We start from the raw sequence: 17,159 nt of genomic DNA, 5'->3' as shown, positions 1-17,159 counted from the left end.
TGATTGAATTTCATCCCATCTTCTAAATTTTCTACAATGCACTTCCATTACCATCAGATGCATGTGAAGCAGATACTAAGAACTCCCTTTCCCCATCTCTGACTCCTGGCCTTGTCCACATCCCGCTATTCTGCACCAAGCAGCACTCATATCCTTTATCTTCCACATTTACATCACTGGCAAAAATGGTGTTGCCAATCAGCGCACCTACAACCCAGATACTACTCAGACTCACGCTTGGCAAAGAAGGGTCAGAATTTCCTCCAAGGCATCAGAGAAATTTAGAAGGGAAAACTGCACTTCCCAGATCAGTGGTTTATGCTGACATGGGTGAAACAATCCTCTGACTTGGCTTGCAAGGACTTTTGAATCAAACACACATACGTTCAAATCCGGGCTCTCCCACTTACTACGTGTGTGATCCAACATCACCTAACCTCTTTGGGCTTCAGTTTGTTCTTGGGTTAATAAACGTTCCTTGCAGAGTCTCTGTAATAATTGGATGAAGATTATATACCTAATATATAATAGATACTCTCAAGAGATGACAGACATTATTTGTAGAAATATTATTATTAATGATAATCAGAGGGGCACCTGGATGGCTCAGTTGGTTAAACATCTGATTTTGGCTCAGGTCATGATCTCACGGTTCCTGAGTTCGAGCCCCTCATCAGGCTCTCTGCTGTCAGCACAGAGCCTGCTTCAGATCCTCTGTTTCCATCTCTCTGTGCCCCTCCCCAACTCACGTGCACTCCCTCTCTCTCTCAAAAATAAATATATTAAAATAAAATAAAATAAAATTTTATAATCAGAATACTCAATATAGCCAAGAAAGTTAGCCAGGCAAATCAAATCAGCCTTCTCCACATCACAAGACCCCATTTTCCAGTCCTAAGAGAGTGCTGATTCTGTCCAAAGGTGATCTATGCTTGACTCAAAAAATCTCTCTCATACTCTTGGAGGAGTTTCTTCTGGACAAGTCCTTCAAAGCTGCCCTAAAGGATCCAATCCCTGCATAAATTACAACTCTAAGCAGTGGCTTTGCCTCATAAATCCGAGAAGGAAGCATTCTGAGGCACCCTAGAGCCAATCCTCACCCTCCATAAGTCCAACCATGCCAAGGCCATCTTCCTCAACAAAGCCCCCACTTTCAGGCAGATCACATCATATCCTGTATACCAAAAATCTTTCCTGATAATTCTCATTTCTTCTTAGGGTCTTGAAAGGACTCCTTTTGGAGGGAGTGGTCCCTTCTAGGGGGAAAATATAAACCTGTGACCATCAGACCAATTAACAATGTACCAAGAATCCATTTTTTTCTCCCTCAACTTTTACTTTGAAAAATTTGAAACTGATGAAAAGTTGGAAGAATACTACAATGTACTCATATATTCTTTAGCTAGAAAGCTATCATTTTTAGCTATCATTATAAGACATTTGTTTGTATATACATACACAAGAATATTTTTTAACAGAACTATTTAAAAGTTAGTTCCAGACATTATGACATTTTATTCCTAAATATTTAGGCACTTATTTAGAATAACAAAGACATTCTCCTATACCATTACAATAACAATACCATTAATCACACTGAAAGCAATTAAACACTGATACAATAATATTATCTAATACACAGTCTCCAATTGTCTCAAGTTTGTCCTTAATAGCTTTTTTCTCTAAACTGAGGTTCCAATCATGGGAATGTGCTTTTGATTATCCTATCTCTTTAGTCTCCTTTAACCTAGAGCAGTTTCCTGCCTTTATTTTTCATGGCATTAACTTTGCAGGGTCTAAGCCAGTTTTCTTCTAGTATGTCCCACCGGATTTGTCTGGTTTATTTTTCATGATCAGGTTTAGACTTAAAAACTGGCCACAAACAATACAAGTTATGTTGTACAGTTCTCACTGTATCACAACAGAGGCATAATATCTATAACTGGTGATATTAAGTATGATCACTTGGTTAAAGAGGTAATTGCCAGATCTCTTGCTGGCCATGGTCAGCGATGGTCAAAGGGCCTAAAGCCCATAGGGTGTCTGTTACGTGCTCCTGTGTTATGATCTCTTCCCACCCTCTTTGAAGGCAACTTGGTATTCTCCTTGAGATGGCAGAGGCCAGGTCAGGAGTAGTACTGGGGCCCAAAGGAGCATTTATAGAAACTCTATCTGAAATCTTCTTAGAGTCCAGTACTTCATAGTCAACTAGTATAGACTATCCATGTCAGAAGACTGCTGGGTGCTCTCTGATGGCACAGGGACCAGCAAAAGTCTCTTAGGACAGCAACACCCTTTCACAGATTGGACTGAATCTCTGAGAAGTCCCACTGCTGTTTCTGGCCTCCTGGACACAAACAGCATCTCACTGGCCACTGAGTTCTGGTGTCCCATTCCCCTGGGTTGGTAATACACAATCCAAAAACTTGTGGCAGTGTTATATTCAAATCTCCAGTTTATCTCTGCAGCGAGTTTCCAAGCATATCTGGTACAGAAACTCTATACCTCTCCTCTGCCTTCCTGAATAACCCTCAGTCTTTATGAAAGGCCGGGAGCTAGTGGCCACAACATCACCTCAAACGATCATTTCCTTTAAAAACCATGCAATCATCTGGTGCAAGAAATCACAGGTAGATGACAAAAAACCAACTTTGAGGGGCAGACTAACTTACCTTGTGTACCAATGTAAGCATTCTTCTGCTTGTAGCCATCCATGAAACTGGCATTGATGTAATCTGTCTAATGATAAAAAGGAAATATCATTGCAGCTGTGTGGAATATACCATTTGGATGGGAAAATTATATACTAGGTAAATAAAACCCAACGTGTAGATATTCTCTTTTTGTCAGGCAGAAAGTGAGGAAAGCGTCAGTTCAAAACTTAACTTCTACAGATGTTACTGGAACAAATGGATACCCACATGCAGGAGAAAAAAAAAATCAAGCTGGCTTGTTCCTCACACTATACACAAAAACTAACTCAAAACAGATTACCTAATGTAAGAGCTAAAATTACAAAACTCTTAGAAGAAAACATAGGGTTAAATCTTTGTGACCTTGGGTTAGGCAAAACCTTCTTAGCCATGACACCAAAAATACAAGCAACAAAAGAAAACCAGATACACTGAACTACATTAAAATGGAAAACTTTTGTGCTTCAAAGGACACCATCAAGAAAGTAAAAAAGGGGCACCTGGGTGACTCAGTTGGTTGAGTATCTGATTCTTGGTTTCAAGCTTAGGTCATGATCTAGCAGCTTAGCTTACAGGTTCGAGACCCTCGTCGGGCTCTGCACCGACAGTGGGAAGCCTGCTTGGGATTCTTTCTCTCCTCTTTCTCTGCCCTTCCCCTGCTCATGCTCTCTCTCTCTCTCTCTCTCAAGATAAATAAATAAACTTAAGAAAAAAGAGTGAAAAAACCCCACACAATGCACATATTTGATAAGGGACTTGTATATAGAATATATAGAGAGCCTTCACAATTCAATATTAAAAAGACAACCCAATTTTATTTTTATTTTTTTAAATGTTTATTTATTTATGAGAGAGAGAGAGACAGAGCACCAGTGGGGGAGGGTCAGAGAGAGAGGGAGACACAGAATCCAAAGCAGGCTCCAGACTCTGAGCTGTCAGCAATGCCCCAATGCGGGGCTCAAACTCATGAACTGTGAGATCATGACCTGAGCTGAAGTCGGACGCTCAAGCAACTGAGCCACCAGGCGCCCATGACAACCCAATTTTAAAATGGGCAAAGGATCAGAACAGCCATTTCTCTAAAGATACACAAATGGCAATAAGCACAAGAAAAGATGCTCAACATTATGAGCCCTCAGGGAAATGCAAATCAAAACCACAATAAGTGGGGCGCCTGGGTGGCTGAGTCAGTTAAGCATCCAACTCTTGATCTCAGCTCAGGTCTTGATCTCAGGATCATGAGTTCAAGCCCCACATTGGGCTCCACACTGGGCATGGAACCTACTTAAAAACAAAAAACAAAACACAATGAGATACCACTTCATACCCAATAGGATGCCTACAGGTACAAGTGGATAATAACAAATGTAGGCAAGGATGGTGCAAAAACTGGAACCCTCATATGCCCCTACTGGGAATATAAAATGGTGCAGTCATGTTGGAAAACAGTCCAGCGGTTCTTCCAAAGCTTAAACACAGAGTTACCAAATGACCCAGCAATTCCACTCCTGAGGGAAATGAAAACATATGTCCACAGAAAAACTTACACAAATATTCATAACAGCATTATTCATAATAGCCAAAAAACGGTATTCACCTGCTGAATGTATAAATAAAAGTGGCATATCCATACGACGGAGTATTATTTAGCAATAAATGGAGTGAAGTACTGTTACATGCTACAACACAGATGAACCTTGAAAACATGCTGAATTAAGAAGCCAGACACAAAAGGCCACATATTGTAAGATTCCATTGATATGAAATGTCCAAAACAAGCAAATCTCTAGAGACAGAAAGTAGACAAATTGTGGGGGAAAGGGGTGTGACTGCCAAGGGTGTGGAGTTTCTTTTTCAGGTGATAAAAATGTTCTAAGGTTGACTGCAGTGGTTGCCCAACTCTGTGAATGTAAGAAAAACCACTGAATTATACACTTTAAGTGGGTAAATTGTATGGTATGTGAATTACATCTCAACAAAGATGTTAACTACCGAAAAAGGAGTCCATTAAGATTTGTAGCACTGGTTCAAAACCAAAAGGGAGGCAAGCCAAGCAACATGAGTAGGATCATCCTGTCCATGCTGCCACACACAAAAGGCAAAGCATGACTGGAGAAGGAAGAAAGCTATACCTCATATCCAGGACCATCAACAGCATGGGCCAAACACCCAGACTCCTTTACTACCTGAATTAACACAAAGCAATAGCCAGACAAATTCAGAGGCGTCTCAATGAACAGCTCTTGACTCAACTCTCTTCTGGGGGCCTTCTCTAATCTCCCAGTGTTTTCAGTCTTATTTACTTCCACATCATTAGCTATCAGGGAAATTAAATAGGATTTAGTCTTTATTATTTTTATTATACCTTCTCACAAGATCTCTGCCAATGTCCTTTAATCCAAGCTGATAAAAGAGAAACACGGATGAAGCTACAGTGTCAAGTTTTGGTATAACTAGTTGAGGGGATCTACCAGTTACGATGAATAGCAGAGGGTGTGAAGGGATATAGGAGGACAAAAGGAAAAAAGTCCAATGTTAACCTAGAGAAAGCACATACTCCACTCTACTCTGGAGAGGTCGGAGTGACTCCCCAATCCATCACTTTTTCTCCACTGGGTTCCACCACTTGGAAACCAGTCTGAATTGTCAGTATCCACAGCCACCTTGAGAAGACATCTCCATCTCATGGTCGTTACTTGAGTATGTGTCTGTTAGGCAGCCAGTCTACCTCGTCCTCCCACAAATTATTTAGTCAAGAGTTTCCCGCTTTCTCCTTTCACAGCAGTTGATTTTGACCTCATACTACTAGTGTGTTCTACTCTGACTGAGACATCTTCACTGAGCTAAGGGACCATTCGCAGCAGACCCAGCAAGCTAAAAGCCTCACTCACTCCCAACCAGACTTGCTCAATCCAGGGCCCACCAGAGTCAGTCAAAGCTATCCTCTGCCCAGCCTGGCACGTTCAAGTGGTACACCCTGCAGGACCCAAGTGAGAAGGCACAGAAAGTACAAAGGATTTACCTGGTACATGCCAATCAACACTATTCTATAAGTAATATATGGTATATAGTATTATATATTATATATATATCACATATATATATATACTATATATATATATGATATATATATATACACACACACTTACACACACACACACACACACACACACACATATACATACGGCTGTTACTTTTGGAACTTCATGCTTTGAAAAGAAATATCACCTCTTTAAAGGAAACTTACTATTTCTTTATAACCAAGGAAACCAGCTTTCAGTAAGTATCCTTGTCTCTGAGAGTACTAGGAATTAATATCAGTAATTTCAGAAGAATCATCAGAAATTAAACCTGAAAATGACCTCAGAGATAAAGTAGAGATTTTGGGGCAAACTGAAATAGCAGAGAGAACCAAACTAAGTACACTTGTTATGGGCCATGTTCAATAGAAACTATGACTAATAGCTTTATAATTCTAGAAGCAAATCCGGTGAACAATTCACTCATAAACCTGAATCCTGAATCCTCCATTTACTGTGGAAATAAAGCTGTTGCCAATGTTTGCAGTAATTAAAGGAGCATAACTCAAGTGATGATCTTCAGATTAATTACAGGATGACTAGAATAGTCTGCTGGTATACTGGGATTCACTCATTCATTCACAAATAATTTACTGAAGGTCTGATATGTACTGTTCTAGGTACTGAAGATGGAGCAGTCAAGAAGACAGGTAAATACAGATATCTGACTCAAGATCCTCAGCTCAACCATCATACTCTTACTCCTTTAGAGCATATATTATCATGATCTCAATAATAGTGATGAACTTGCTCTAAGTCAGCCAGGCTCTGAGCTAATGTTCCTGCAAGAAAACCCTTTGTAAGGGTCCTGGACAGGGTTATGAATTCAGTTTATGTGCTTGAAACAGTAGGGTCAAAAGAGATAAAAAACCATGATGATAGGGTCTCAACCCACGTATCATATATGCCCAAATACAAGGCAATGATTTTACCAAAAATTATCCCCCAGAAAAAAGAGAGGGGATATAATAAGACCCTATAATGTATGTCATGTTAAAGGGGCACTATCTGAATTCCTTTGCTTTGAACAACAAGCTCAATCAACGCTGGGTTTTTTTAAGTAATGTCTACGCTCAATGTGGGGCTCAAACTTATAACCCTGAGATCAAGAGTCGCATGCTCTACCAACTGAGCCAGCCAGGCACCCCTCAAAGGTGTTTTTTTTTTTTTTTTTTAATACATATGGAGGGCACTAGACAGAATTGGTATATCAGAAGAAAAAAGAAGAAATGTAACACATATTTAGTCATTGACCTCAAAATTCTAAGTGTTGGATGTTGCTGTAACTAATTATATTAAAAAAGACTTTTAAGGGGCACCTAGGTGGCTCAGTCGGTTGAGCGTCCCACTTTGGCTCAGGTCATGATCTCACGGCTTGTGGGTTTGAGCCCCACGTAGAGCTTTGTGCTGACGGCTCAGGGCCGGAAGCTGCTTTGGATTCTGTGTTTCCCCTCTGCCTGCCCCTCCCCTGCTCACACTCTTATCTCTCTCAAAAATAAATAATAAAACATTAAAAAAAAAAAAGACTTTTAAGGGGCATGTCAGCACAGAGCCCATTTCAGATCTTCTGTCTCCCCTCTCTCTCTGCCCTTCCCTTGCTAGCATGCTCTGTCTCTCTCTCAAAAATAAACATTAAGGGGTGTCTGGGTAGCTCAGTCGTTTACGCATCCAACTTCAGCTCAGGTCATGATCTCACATTCGTGGGTTTGAGCCCCGCTCTGGGCTCTGGGCTGACAGCTCACAGCCTGGAGCCTACTTCAGATTCTGTGTCTCCTTCTCTCCCTGTCCCTCCCCTGCTCATGCTCTGTCCCTCAAAAACAAATTTAAAAAATAATAAAGATTTAAAAAAGGAGGACTTTAAAAAAGAATAAGTAAATGATTATACTACAGAGAATGCATAAGATATAGGATAAATGAAAAAGAAAAACCTGTGTTAGTGTTATGCTAATAGGTTTTTCTGGCTTAGGATAAACTTTTCAGTGACAATACCATACACTTAAAAGGAAATAAAAATTCTATGTGCTCTGGAAAACTGTGTTAGATTGGCTCAGGAAGTAGCTCAAATGAGGACAAAGCACTGATGTTAAAGGTGCACTTGAAGAGTTTCACTAAGTATCTATATTAGTATATTATAAGTGTGATTTTTAAAATGAACAGATATGATCAAATTAACACATTAAATAATATAATTAATTAACCACTTCAAATCTATCCCTAGATATTTACGTATACACTAGTTGTCCAAAATTATTTTCATATCTTCTAGATGGAAAAATCACTTACAATTAGAGTCGCCTTGTATTGATACATGTATACACTCACTAACATGGTAGACAACAGAACTCTCATTTTACAAGTAAAAGGAGAAATCATTGAACATTTATCAAGCACCTACAATATACCAGACCTTGCCCTATCAGCATCTACATAAATTTTCCATTTAATTTCTGCTTAGTATTGTGAGATGGGTTGATAGGTAACAGACTAGTATATGGCAAAGTTAAAACTCACATCTGATCTCTCTGGCTTAGAGTCTATGTTCTTTCTGCTATGGTATCAGTAAGCCTCACTTTGGAAAGTTTCCCTCAGTGCTCCTGAAAGACAGAATTTATCTGACTACCTGAGTATAGCCACTTCGTTTTGTCAACTTCACTCTTGTTTGGTCCAGGCAGGGCACATCCCCATAGCGGTTCTTCTCTAGGTTTCCTGGAGACCTGCAGAAAATGAAACAGACAAACTAAAACAAAGACAGAGAAAAGGTGGAAGCAGCGTGTATGTGTGCGTACGAAGTGTGGCAGTGCAAAGGTGGATGTCAGTCACTGTTGGCGGGAGACTTGGATCTGTTCATTGCCTAGCCTATCCATAGTCCATATCATTCAACCTTTTTAATGATATGTATGTATTCCTGTGGAAATAAAGATATTTCCATTCGAAAGAGAAAAGGAGAGGGAAATAGGGGTACAGCACCCCCCCAAAAAATCCAGCTGCTAATAAACCTAAGTCCAGTTTAACATGGTAGGTTGACAACATATGTTTGACTCCACTCCATCTAGTAGCCTCACTAAAATGACAATAAAGGCACTAATCGGTACAAATCCCAAAAGTGACGGCAGAGACATCAGCAGACAAAGAGTGAAATCTATTTTGGCAGAGAGAAAACAGATGGAAAAATTTGGGCTGACTTCAGCCAAACAAATGCAGAAAAATAGGACCCACAGCGGTATCTACAGAGAGACACAATGGCTCACTCTCATAACTCCCACACCTTGGAAGGCAACGTGAGGCACAGGGCTTAAAACAGAGGAGTAAATGAAAAGCTGAATTATAGAAAATGAGAATCCCCTGCCCTCATCTCCCTGTCCTCTCCCGTCTTACACTTATATCCTAGCTTGGACCCTACAGGCAAGAGAGTGGAGAATTCCTCTCTGGAGTAAGTGAATTCTATCATCTGGAATACACCAACAACTAGCTAGCTGATTAGTTAAACTTGAAGATCACCCATGCAAACAGCATTTCCAAGCAGGGTTTAAGGACTCCACTCCTAAGTATAGAGTACTTACAGCCAAGAACCTCCATGTACTTACAGAAAGCTCCAACACAAAAAAAGAGACCAGTCAAACACATGGCAGGGAAAAAAGCACAAAAGAGAATCATTAAGAGCAAATAAGTTCTAAAAGGCTATAATTAACACCCTCAGAGAGAAAAAGATACTGTATGTATGAAAATAAGAAAAGGATGCTATGAGAAAGGAACAGAGAAGAAAAGCTCTTAGAAAATAAAAATGGTATCCAAAATATAAAACTTTAATAGAAGAGATGAAAGAGAAAGTTGAAGAAATTTTCCAGAATAAAACAAAAATTCAAAGTGATAAAAAATATGAGAAAATTTTAGTCAAATAAGACAATCATTCTAGGGCAGGAGTCAGCAAAGTATGGCCTGGCCAACCTGTTTTTGTAAATAGAAGTTTTACTGGAACACAACCAAGCCTGTCAGTTCAGTACTAGCAGAGATTATTATACTTGCAACAAAGATTATAAGGCCCAAAAGCCTAAAATGTTTACTATTTTGCCTTTCAAGAGAAAGTTTGTCAATCTCTGCTCTGGGAGATCCAACCAGGCTGATAGAAATATTCCAGAAGTAAAGAACTGATACAGTACAAGAAAAGAAAGAAAGAAAAAGAGCTAATATAAAAAAAAAAAACAAATAGTCCTACGACTAAAGAACAGGTGAAAGAACCTATCAAGCACCCAACAAAATGAATGAAAAAAAAAAGGGACCCACACCAAGCAAGGCATATCATTGTGAAATTTCTAAATGGAAAGATAGAGATTATCTAAAAATGTCCAAAAAGACTTGAGAAGGCTTAAGAATAAAATCAGATGATTTAGTAGCATTGCTACCAAATACAGAGGGATTGTTTTAAAAATTCTGTTAAACCTAACCAAAGATATAAAAGATCTGTATGCTGAAAACTATAGAAAGCTTATGAAGGAAATTGAAGATACAAAGAAATGGAAAAACATTCCGTGCTCATGGACTGGAAGAATATATATTGTTAAAATGCCAATACTACCCAAAGCTATCTACACATTCAATGCAATCCCAATCAAAATTGCACCAGCATTCTTCTCGAAGCTAGAACAAGCAATCCTAAAATTTGTATGGAATCACAAAAGACCCCGAATAGCCAAAGTAATATTGAAGAAGAAAACCAAAGCGGGAGGCATCACAATCCCAGACTTTAGCCTCTACTACAAATCTGTAATCATCAAGACAGCATGGTATTGGCACAAAAACAGACGCATAGACCAATGGAATAGAGACTCCAGAATTGGACCCAAAAAGTATGGCCAACTAATCTGACAAAGCAGGAAAGAATATCCAATGGAAAAGACAGTCTCTTTAACAAATGGTGCTGGGATAACTGGACAGCAACATGCAGAAGAAGGAAACTAGACCACTTTCTTATACCATTCACAAAAATAAACTCAAAATGGATAAAGGACCTGAATGTGAGACAGGAAACCATCAAAATCCTAGAGGAGAAAGCAGGAAAAAAAACCTCTCTGACCTCAGCCACACAATTTCTTACTTGACACATCTCCAAAGGCAAGGGAATTAAAAGCAAAAATGAACTATGGGGACCTCATGAAGATAAAAAGCTTCTGCACTGCAAAGGAAACAATCAACAAAACTAAAAGGCAACCAGCGGAATGGGAAAAGATATTTGCAAATGACGTATCAGACAAAGGGCTAGTATCCAAAATCTATAAAGAACTCACCAAACTCCACACCCAAAAAACAAATAATCCAGTGAAGAAATGGGCAGAAAACATGAATAGACACTTCTCTAAAGACGACATCCAGATGGCCAACAGGCACATGAAAAGATGTTCAACGTCACTCCTCATCAGGGAAATACAAATCAAAACCACACTGAAATACCACCTCACGCCAGTCAGAGTAGCTAAAATGAACAAATCAGGAGACTACAGATGTTGGCGAGGATGTGGAGAAACAGGAACCCTCTTGCACTGTTGGTGGGAATGCAAACTGGTGCAGCTGCTCTGGAAAACAGTGTGGAGGTTCCTCAAAAAATTAAAAATACACGTACCCTATGACCCAGCAATAGCACTGCTAGGAATTTACCCAAGGGATACAGGAGTGCTGATGCATAGGGGCACATGTACCCCAATGTTTATAGCAGCACTTTCAACAATAGCCGAATTATGGAAAGAGCCTAAATGTCCATCAACTGATGAATGGATAAAGAAATTGTGGTTTATATACACAATGGAATACTACTTGGCAATGAGAAAGAATGAAATATGGCCTTTTGTAACAATGTGGATGGAACTGGAGAGTGTTATGCTAAGTGAAATAAGTCATACAGAGAAAGACACAGACCATATGTTTTCACTCTTCTGTGGATCCTGAGAAACTTAACAGAAGACCATGGGGGAGAGTAAGGAAAAAAGAAAAAAGGTGGAAAGGGAGGGAGCCAAACCATAAGAGACTCTTAAAAACTGAGAATAAACTGAGGGTTGATGGGGAGTGGGAGGGAGGGGAAAGTGGGTGATGGGCATTGAGGAGGGCACCTGTTGGGATGAGCACTGGGTGTTATATGGAAACCAATTTGATAATAAACTTCATATTAATAAAAAAAAAATAGAAAAAAAAATTCTGTTATTATTTCCAACCTGGAATTCGATGCTCTACCAAAATTTCAGTGAAGAAAGAAGATGGGGGACCGATTAACCAAGAACCAATAAAGGAAAGTGAGGAGGGAAATCAGGAAAAAGCTGAGGAGCAAGTCCAGACAACACCAACCTCAGTTGAGACTAGAGCAAAAAAAAAAAAAAAAAAAAAAAAAACCTAAAAATTCTGCAAGTGAGGACTCCAGGGGAAAATAAACAATCAATTCATCATGTGATATATTTGACCACTTGGAAAATACTAAGAACAGTATAAAATAAATTTAATGAAGCATAGGGGAAAAAATAAAGCTACAAACATGGAAAACTAAAAACAAATTTAAAAATTAGGTAATTAACTCCAAAAGAAACAAAAAAATTGAATTAATAAAATTTAATATATTTGATTTCCTAGAAGCCCATTTAGTTCTGCAGTAGAAAAAATTTCATAGTCATAATAATGTGAACAGTAACTACTGATTTAATAAAAAATTGTGACATAATTATATTGGAAAAACAGTCAAAAGGGAATTGGAGAAAGAGTGTAAGACCCAAAGCATACCAACCACAAAAATCAATAAAGAGCATTATAAGGACTTTATTTACAATCATAGAAGAAATACCAGAAGAAACAACTATAAGAGTTGAAAATGGACACCTAAGGGCGTGTGTGGCTCAGTCGGTTAAGCGTCCAACTCTTGATTTCAGCTCAGGTCATGATCTCAGGGTCCTGGGATCAGGCCCCCATTGGGCTCCATGCTTAGCTTACAGAATACTAGCTTAATATTCTCTCTCTCCCTCTCTCTCTGCCCCTACCCCCTCGTGCTCACTCTAAATAAAATTAAAAAGAAAAGAAAAGGAAAGAAAATGGACACCTAGTAGAACTGAGGGTAAGGCTGGAGACAGCCATTAATTTCATCATTTCTTTTCTTTTCTTTAAAAATTTTTTAATGTTTATTTTTGACAGAGAGAGAGCGTGAGTGGGAGAGGGACAGAGAGAAGGAGACACAGAATCTGAAGCAGGCTCCAGGCTCCAGGCTCAGCACAAAGCCTGACTCGGGGCTCGAACCCACCAACCGTGAGATCATAACCTGAGCCGAAGTCAGATGCTTAACCAACTGAGCCACCCAGGCACCCCTCGTCATTCCTTTGGTACTATTTTATATTTGGTACTATTTACTATTTTCATTTTGTAAATGAATTATTTTTTTTTAATTATTTTTTTTTCAACGTTTATTTATTTTTTGGGGGACAGAGAGAGACAGAGCATGAACGGGGGAAGGGCAGAGAGAGAGGGAGACACAGAATTGGAAACAGGCTCCAGGCTCTGAGCCATCAGCCCAGAGCCTGACGCGGGGCTCGAACTCACGGACCGCGAGATCGTGACCTGGCTGAAGTCGGACGCTTAACCGACTGCGCCACCCAGGCGCCCCATCATTTTGTAAATGAATTATTGTAAATTCTTTCTTTTATATAAGTTATATATAACAGCTATATATATATGTTATATATAACTTTTATAAAACTAATTCCTTCTTTTATATAACAAAAAAAGGATGGAGCAAATATGGCAAAATATTAAAAATTGTCAGTATCAATTCTGGTGATAGGAAGATAGTTGTTTATCATGTTATACTCTGTACTTTTCCATATTTAAAAAAATTCCCTCTTCCCACACAAATAAGCCCAGCTGATATTTTACAAAGTTCCAAGGACAATTCAATGGAGGAAGGATTTTTCAGCAAATGGTGCTGGAGCAACTGGATAGCCACAGGCGTATACACGCATGCACAAACACACATACACGCGCATACACACACATACACGCACACATACAAAAATCAACATCAACCTAAACCTTACACTTTATACAAAAATTAATTCAAAATGGATCACAGAATTAAATAAATGCAAAACATAACACTATAAAACTTTTACGTAAAAAAGAAAATCTTTGGAATCTAAGGTTAGATGTTCTTAGATTTGACATCAAGAGTGTGATCCATAAAAGGAAAAACTGATTAAAGGACTTGACCAAAATAAAACCTTTTGCTTCACAAGGGACCCTGTTAAGAGGATGAAAAGACCAGCTACAGACTAGAAGAAAATATTCATAAGCCAGTATCCAACAAAGAACCTATCTCTAGAAAATGTTTTTAAAAATTCTCAAATCTCAACACTTTTTTAAAAAGTCCAAACAGGGGCGCCTGGGTGGCGCAGTCGGTTAAGCGTCCGACTTCAGCCAGGTCACGATCTCGCGGTCCGTGAGTTCGAGCCCCGCGTCGGGCTCTGGGCTGATGGCTCGGAGCCTGGAGCCTGTTTCCGATTCTGTGTCTCCCTCTCTCTCTGCCCCTCCCCCGTTCATGCTCTGTCTCTCTCTGTCCCAAAAATAAATAAACGTTAAAAAATTAAAAAAAAAAAAAAAAAAAAAAAAGTCCAAACAGAAAGTGGGCAAAAGGCACATTTTTACAAAGAAGATATACAGATGGTAAACAAGCACATGAAAAGATGTTCAATATCATTAACTATTAGAGAAATGTAAATTATACCCACAATGGGATCTCATTACACACCTATCAGGACAACTAAGATAAAAAATAGTGGCAACATCAAATGCTGGGGAGGATGCAAAAAAAAAATGGATCATTCATACATTGCTGGGGCATATGCAGAATGGTATGACCACTCTGGAAAACATCTGGGTAGTTTCTCATAAAACTAAACATCCAATTACCAAGTGACCTAGCCATCACACTCATGGATATTTATCCCAGAGAAATGCAAGCTTATGTTCACACAAAACCTAGACATAAAAGTTCATAGTAGTTTTACCTGTAATAGCCAGAAACTCTAAACAACCTAGGTGTCCTTTAACAGGTGAACGGTTAAACAAACCATTCATACCATGAAACACTACCTAGCAATAACAAGGAATGAACTGTTGAGACATGTAATAACAACTTGGGTGAATCTCCAAGGAATTACACTGAGAGGAAAAAGCCGATCCTAAAAGGTTCCATATAGTAGGATTCCATTTATTTTTTTTTTAATTTTTTTTTTTAACGTTTATTTATTTTTGAGACAGGGAGAGACAGCATGAATGGGGGAGGGTCAGAGAGAGAGGGAGACACAGAATTTGAAACAGGCTCCAGGCTCTGAGCTGTCAGCACAGAGCCCAATGCGGGGCTTGAACTCACGGACCGCGAGATCATGACCTGAGCCGAAGTCGGACGCTTAACCGACTGAGCCACCCAGGCGCCCCTCCATTTATTTTTTTAATGTTTACTTATTTTTTTTTCAACGTTTTTTATTTATTTTTGGGACAGAGAGAGACAGGGCATGAACGGGGGAGGGGCAGAGAGAGAGGGAGACACAGAATTGGAAACAGGCTCCAGGCTCCGAGCCATCAGCCCAGTGCCTGACGCGAGGCTCGAACTCACGGAACGTGAGATCGTAACCTGGCTGAAGTCGGAGGCTTAACCGACTGCGCCACCCAGGCGCCCCAATGTTTACTTATTTTTGAGAGAGAGAGACTGAGTGTGAATGGGGGAAGGGCAGAGAGAGAGAGGAGAGAGAGGAGAGAGAGAGAGAGAGAGAGAGAGAGAGAGAGAGAGAGAGAGAAAGAGTCTGAAACAGGCTCCAGGCTCTAAGCTGTCAGCACGGACCCTGATGCAGGGCTTGAACTCACGAACTGTGAGATTATGACCTAACCTGAAGTCGGATGCTTAACCAATTTAGCCACCCAGGCACCCCAGTATTATTCCATTTATATGATAACATTTTTGAAATGACAAAATCTTAGTAATGGAAACCACATGAGTTGTTGCAGGGGTTAGGGATGGGGAAGGGTGGGACCAAGGTATGTGGTGATGTATTCTTCTGTATCTTGACTGTAGTGATGGATACACAAACCAATGTGTGGGCTAAAGATTGCATAGAACTAAATACACACACACACACACACACACACACACACACACACTCTAAAACTGGGAAATCTGAGTAGACTGGTGTATAATATCAATATCCTAGTTGTGATATTATACTATACTTTTAGAAGATATTATCATGGGAAAACAGTGGAAAGGGTGCATGTAATATTCTGTTATTTTTACAACTTTATATGAATCTACAATTATAATAAAATGATAATTTTTTTTAATGTTTATTTATTTTTGAGAGAGAGAGAAGAGAGACCAAGTGAGGGAGGGGCAGAGAGAGAGGGAGACAGAATATGAAGCAGGCTCCAGGTTCTTAGCGGTCAGTACAGAGCCAGATGCAGGGCTCAAACTCAGGGACCATGCAATCATGACCTGAGCCGAAGCCAGACACTCAACTGACTGAGCCACCCAGGCGCCCCTAAAATTTTTTAAAGAACATCTTTTGAAAAAATGGTGTAGGGGAGAAGAAAAGAAAGAAAGAAAGTCTCTTGGTCTATGGCATTCTGGACAATGAGTACTCTGATATCTTCTTCACAATCTAGAATTCCAAGGGAGACATAGTTTGTTTTGTATAAGCAGCTTTATTGGAACTTGGTAAAAGAGATAGACCTGGAGCTAATGGGGATTCTGGGTTCTGGCTCCTGAAATGGGGGGCTCATTCATTCAATAAAGAGTGAAGATTAGGAAGTCCTTCCGTAGGGCTGGGAAGTGTTCTCTGATGATAACATGATGGCTGGTTTGGGTGATGCCAAGAGGACAATCTAAACTTCCTTTTTCTACTGGGTGGAGGAGGACCACAGTAGAAATGACATCTCAAGGACCTCACAGCAGAAGTACCCGGAATAAGGTTAGGAATCCCCAGGACAAGAATGCATGCTCTTGGAGCAGCCCAGTACTCCTCTCTGCCCAGTACTTCCTTGATTCAAAACTGTTACAAGGAGGGTTGGGGAGGTGTCTGGGTGGCTCAGTTGGTTAAGTGGCGACTACAGCTCAGGTCATCATCTCGTGGTTCATGGGTTCGAGTCCCACATCGGGCTCTGTGCTGACAGCTCAGAGCCTGGAGCGTGCTTCAGATTCTGTGTCTCTCCTTCTCTCTCTGTGCTTTCCCCACTCATGCTCTATCTCTCTCTGTCTCTCAACAAAAAATAAATGTTAAAAAAATTAAAAAAAAACAACTACAGGGAAAAACTAGTTGGGAGAAAGACTGGATGCATACATAGAGATTGTAAGTTGGTAAGAAACAAACAGCTG

At 39.8% G+C, this 17,159-nt stretch overlaps 1 protein-coding gene across 3 annotated transcripts in view; it reads right to left on the bottom strand.

Moving 5' to 3' along the window:
- PTPN9 (protein tyrosine phosphatase non-receptor type 9) overlaps positions 1-17,159 on the bottom strand; it is an 82,358-nt gene that overhangs the window by 7,453 nt on the left and 57,746 nt on the right. For all 3 annotated transcript variants that reach the window (XM_043554966.1, XM_043554964.1, XM_043554965.1), the window contains exons 8-9: positions 8,394-8,487; positions 2,673-2,739 (exon numbers count right to left, since the gene is read on the bottom strand). In XM_043554966.1, the coding sequence (XP_043410901.1) occupies positions 2,673-2,739; positions 8,394-8,487 (161 nt within the window). The remainder of the gene's footprint in view (positions 1-2,672; positions 2,740-8,393; positions 8,488-17,159) is intronic.

The sequence above is a fragment of the Prionailurus bengalensis genome, chromosome B3 (assembly GCF_016509475.1).
Source record: "Prionailurus bengalensis isolate Pbe53 chromosome B3, Fcat_Pben_1.1_paternal_pri, whole genome shotgun sequence".
Classification (NCBI taxonomy): Eukaryota; Metazoa; Chordata; class Mammalia; order Carnivora; family Felidae; genus Prionailurus; species Prionailurus bengalensis.
This window is presented reverse-complemented; position numbering and strand designations above follow the sequence as displayed.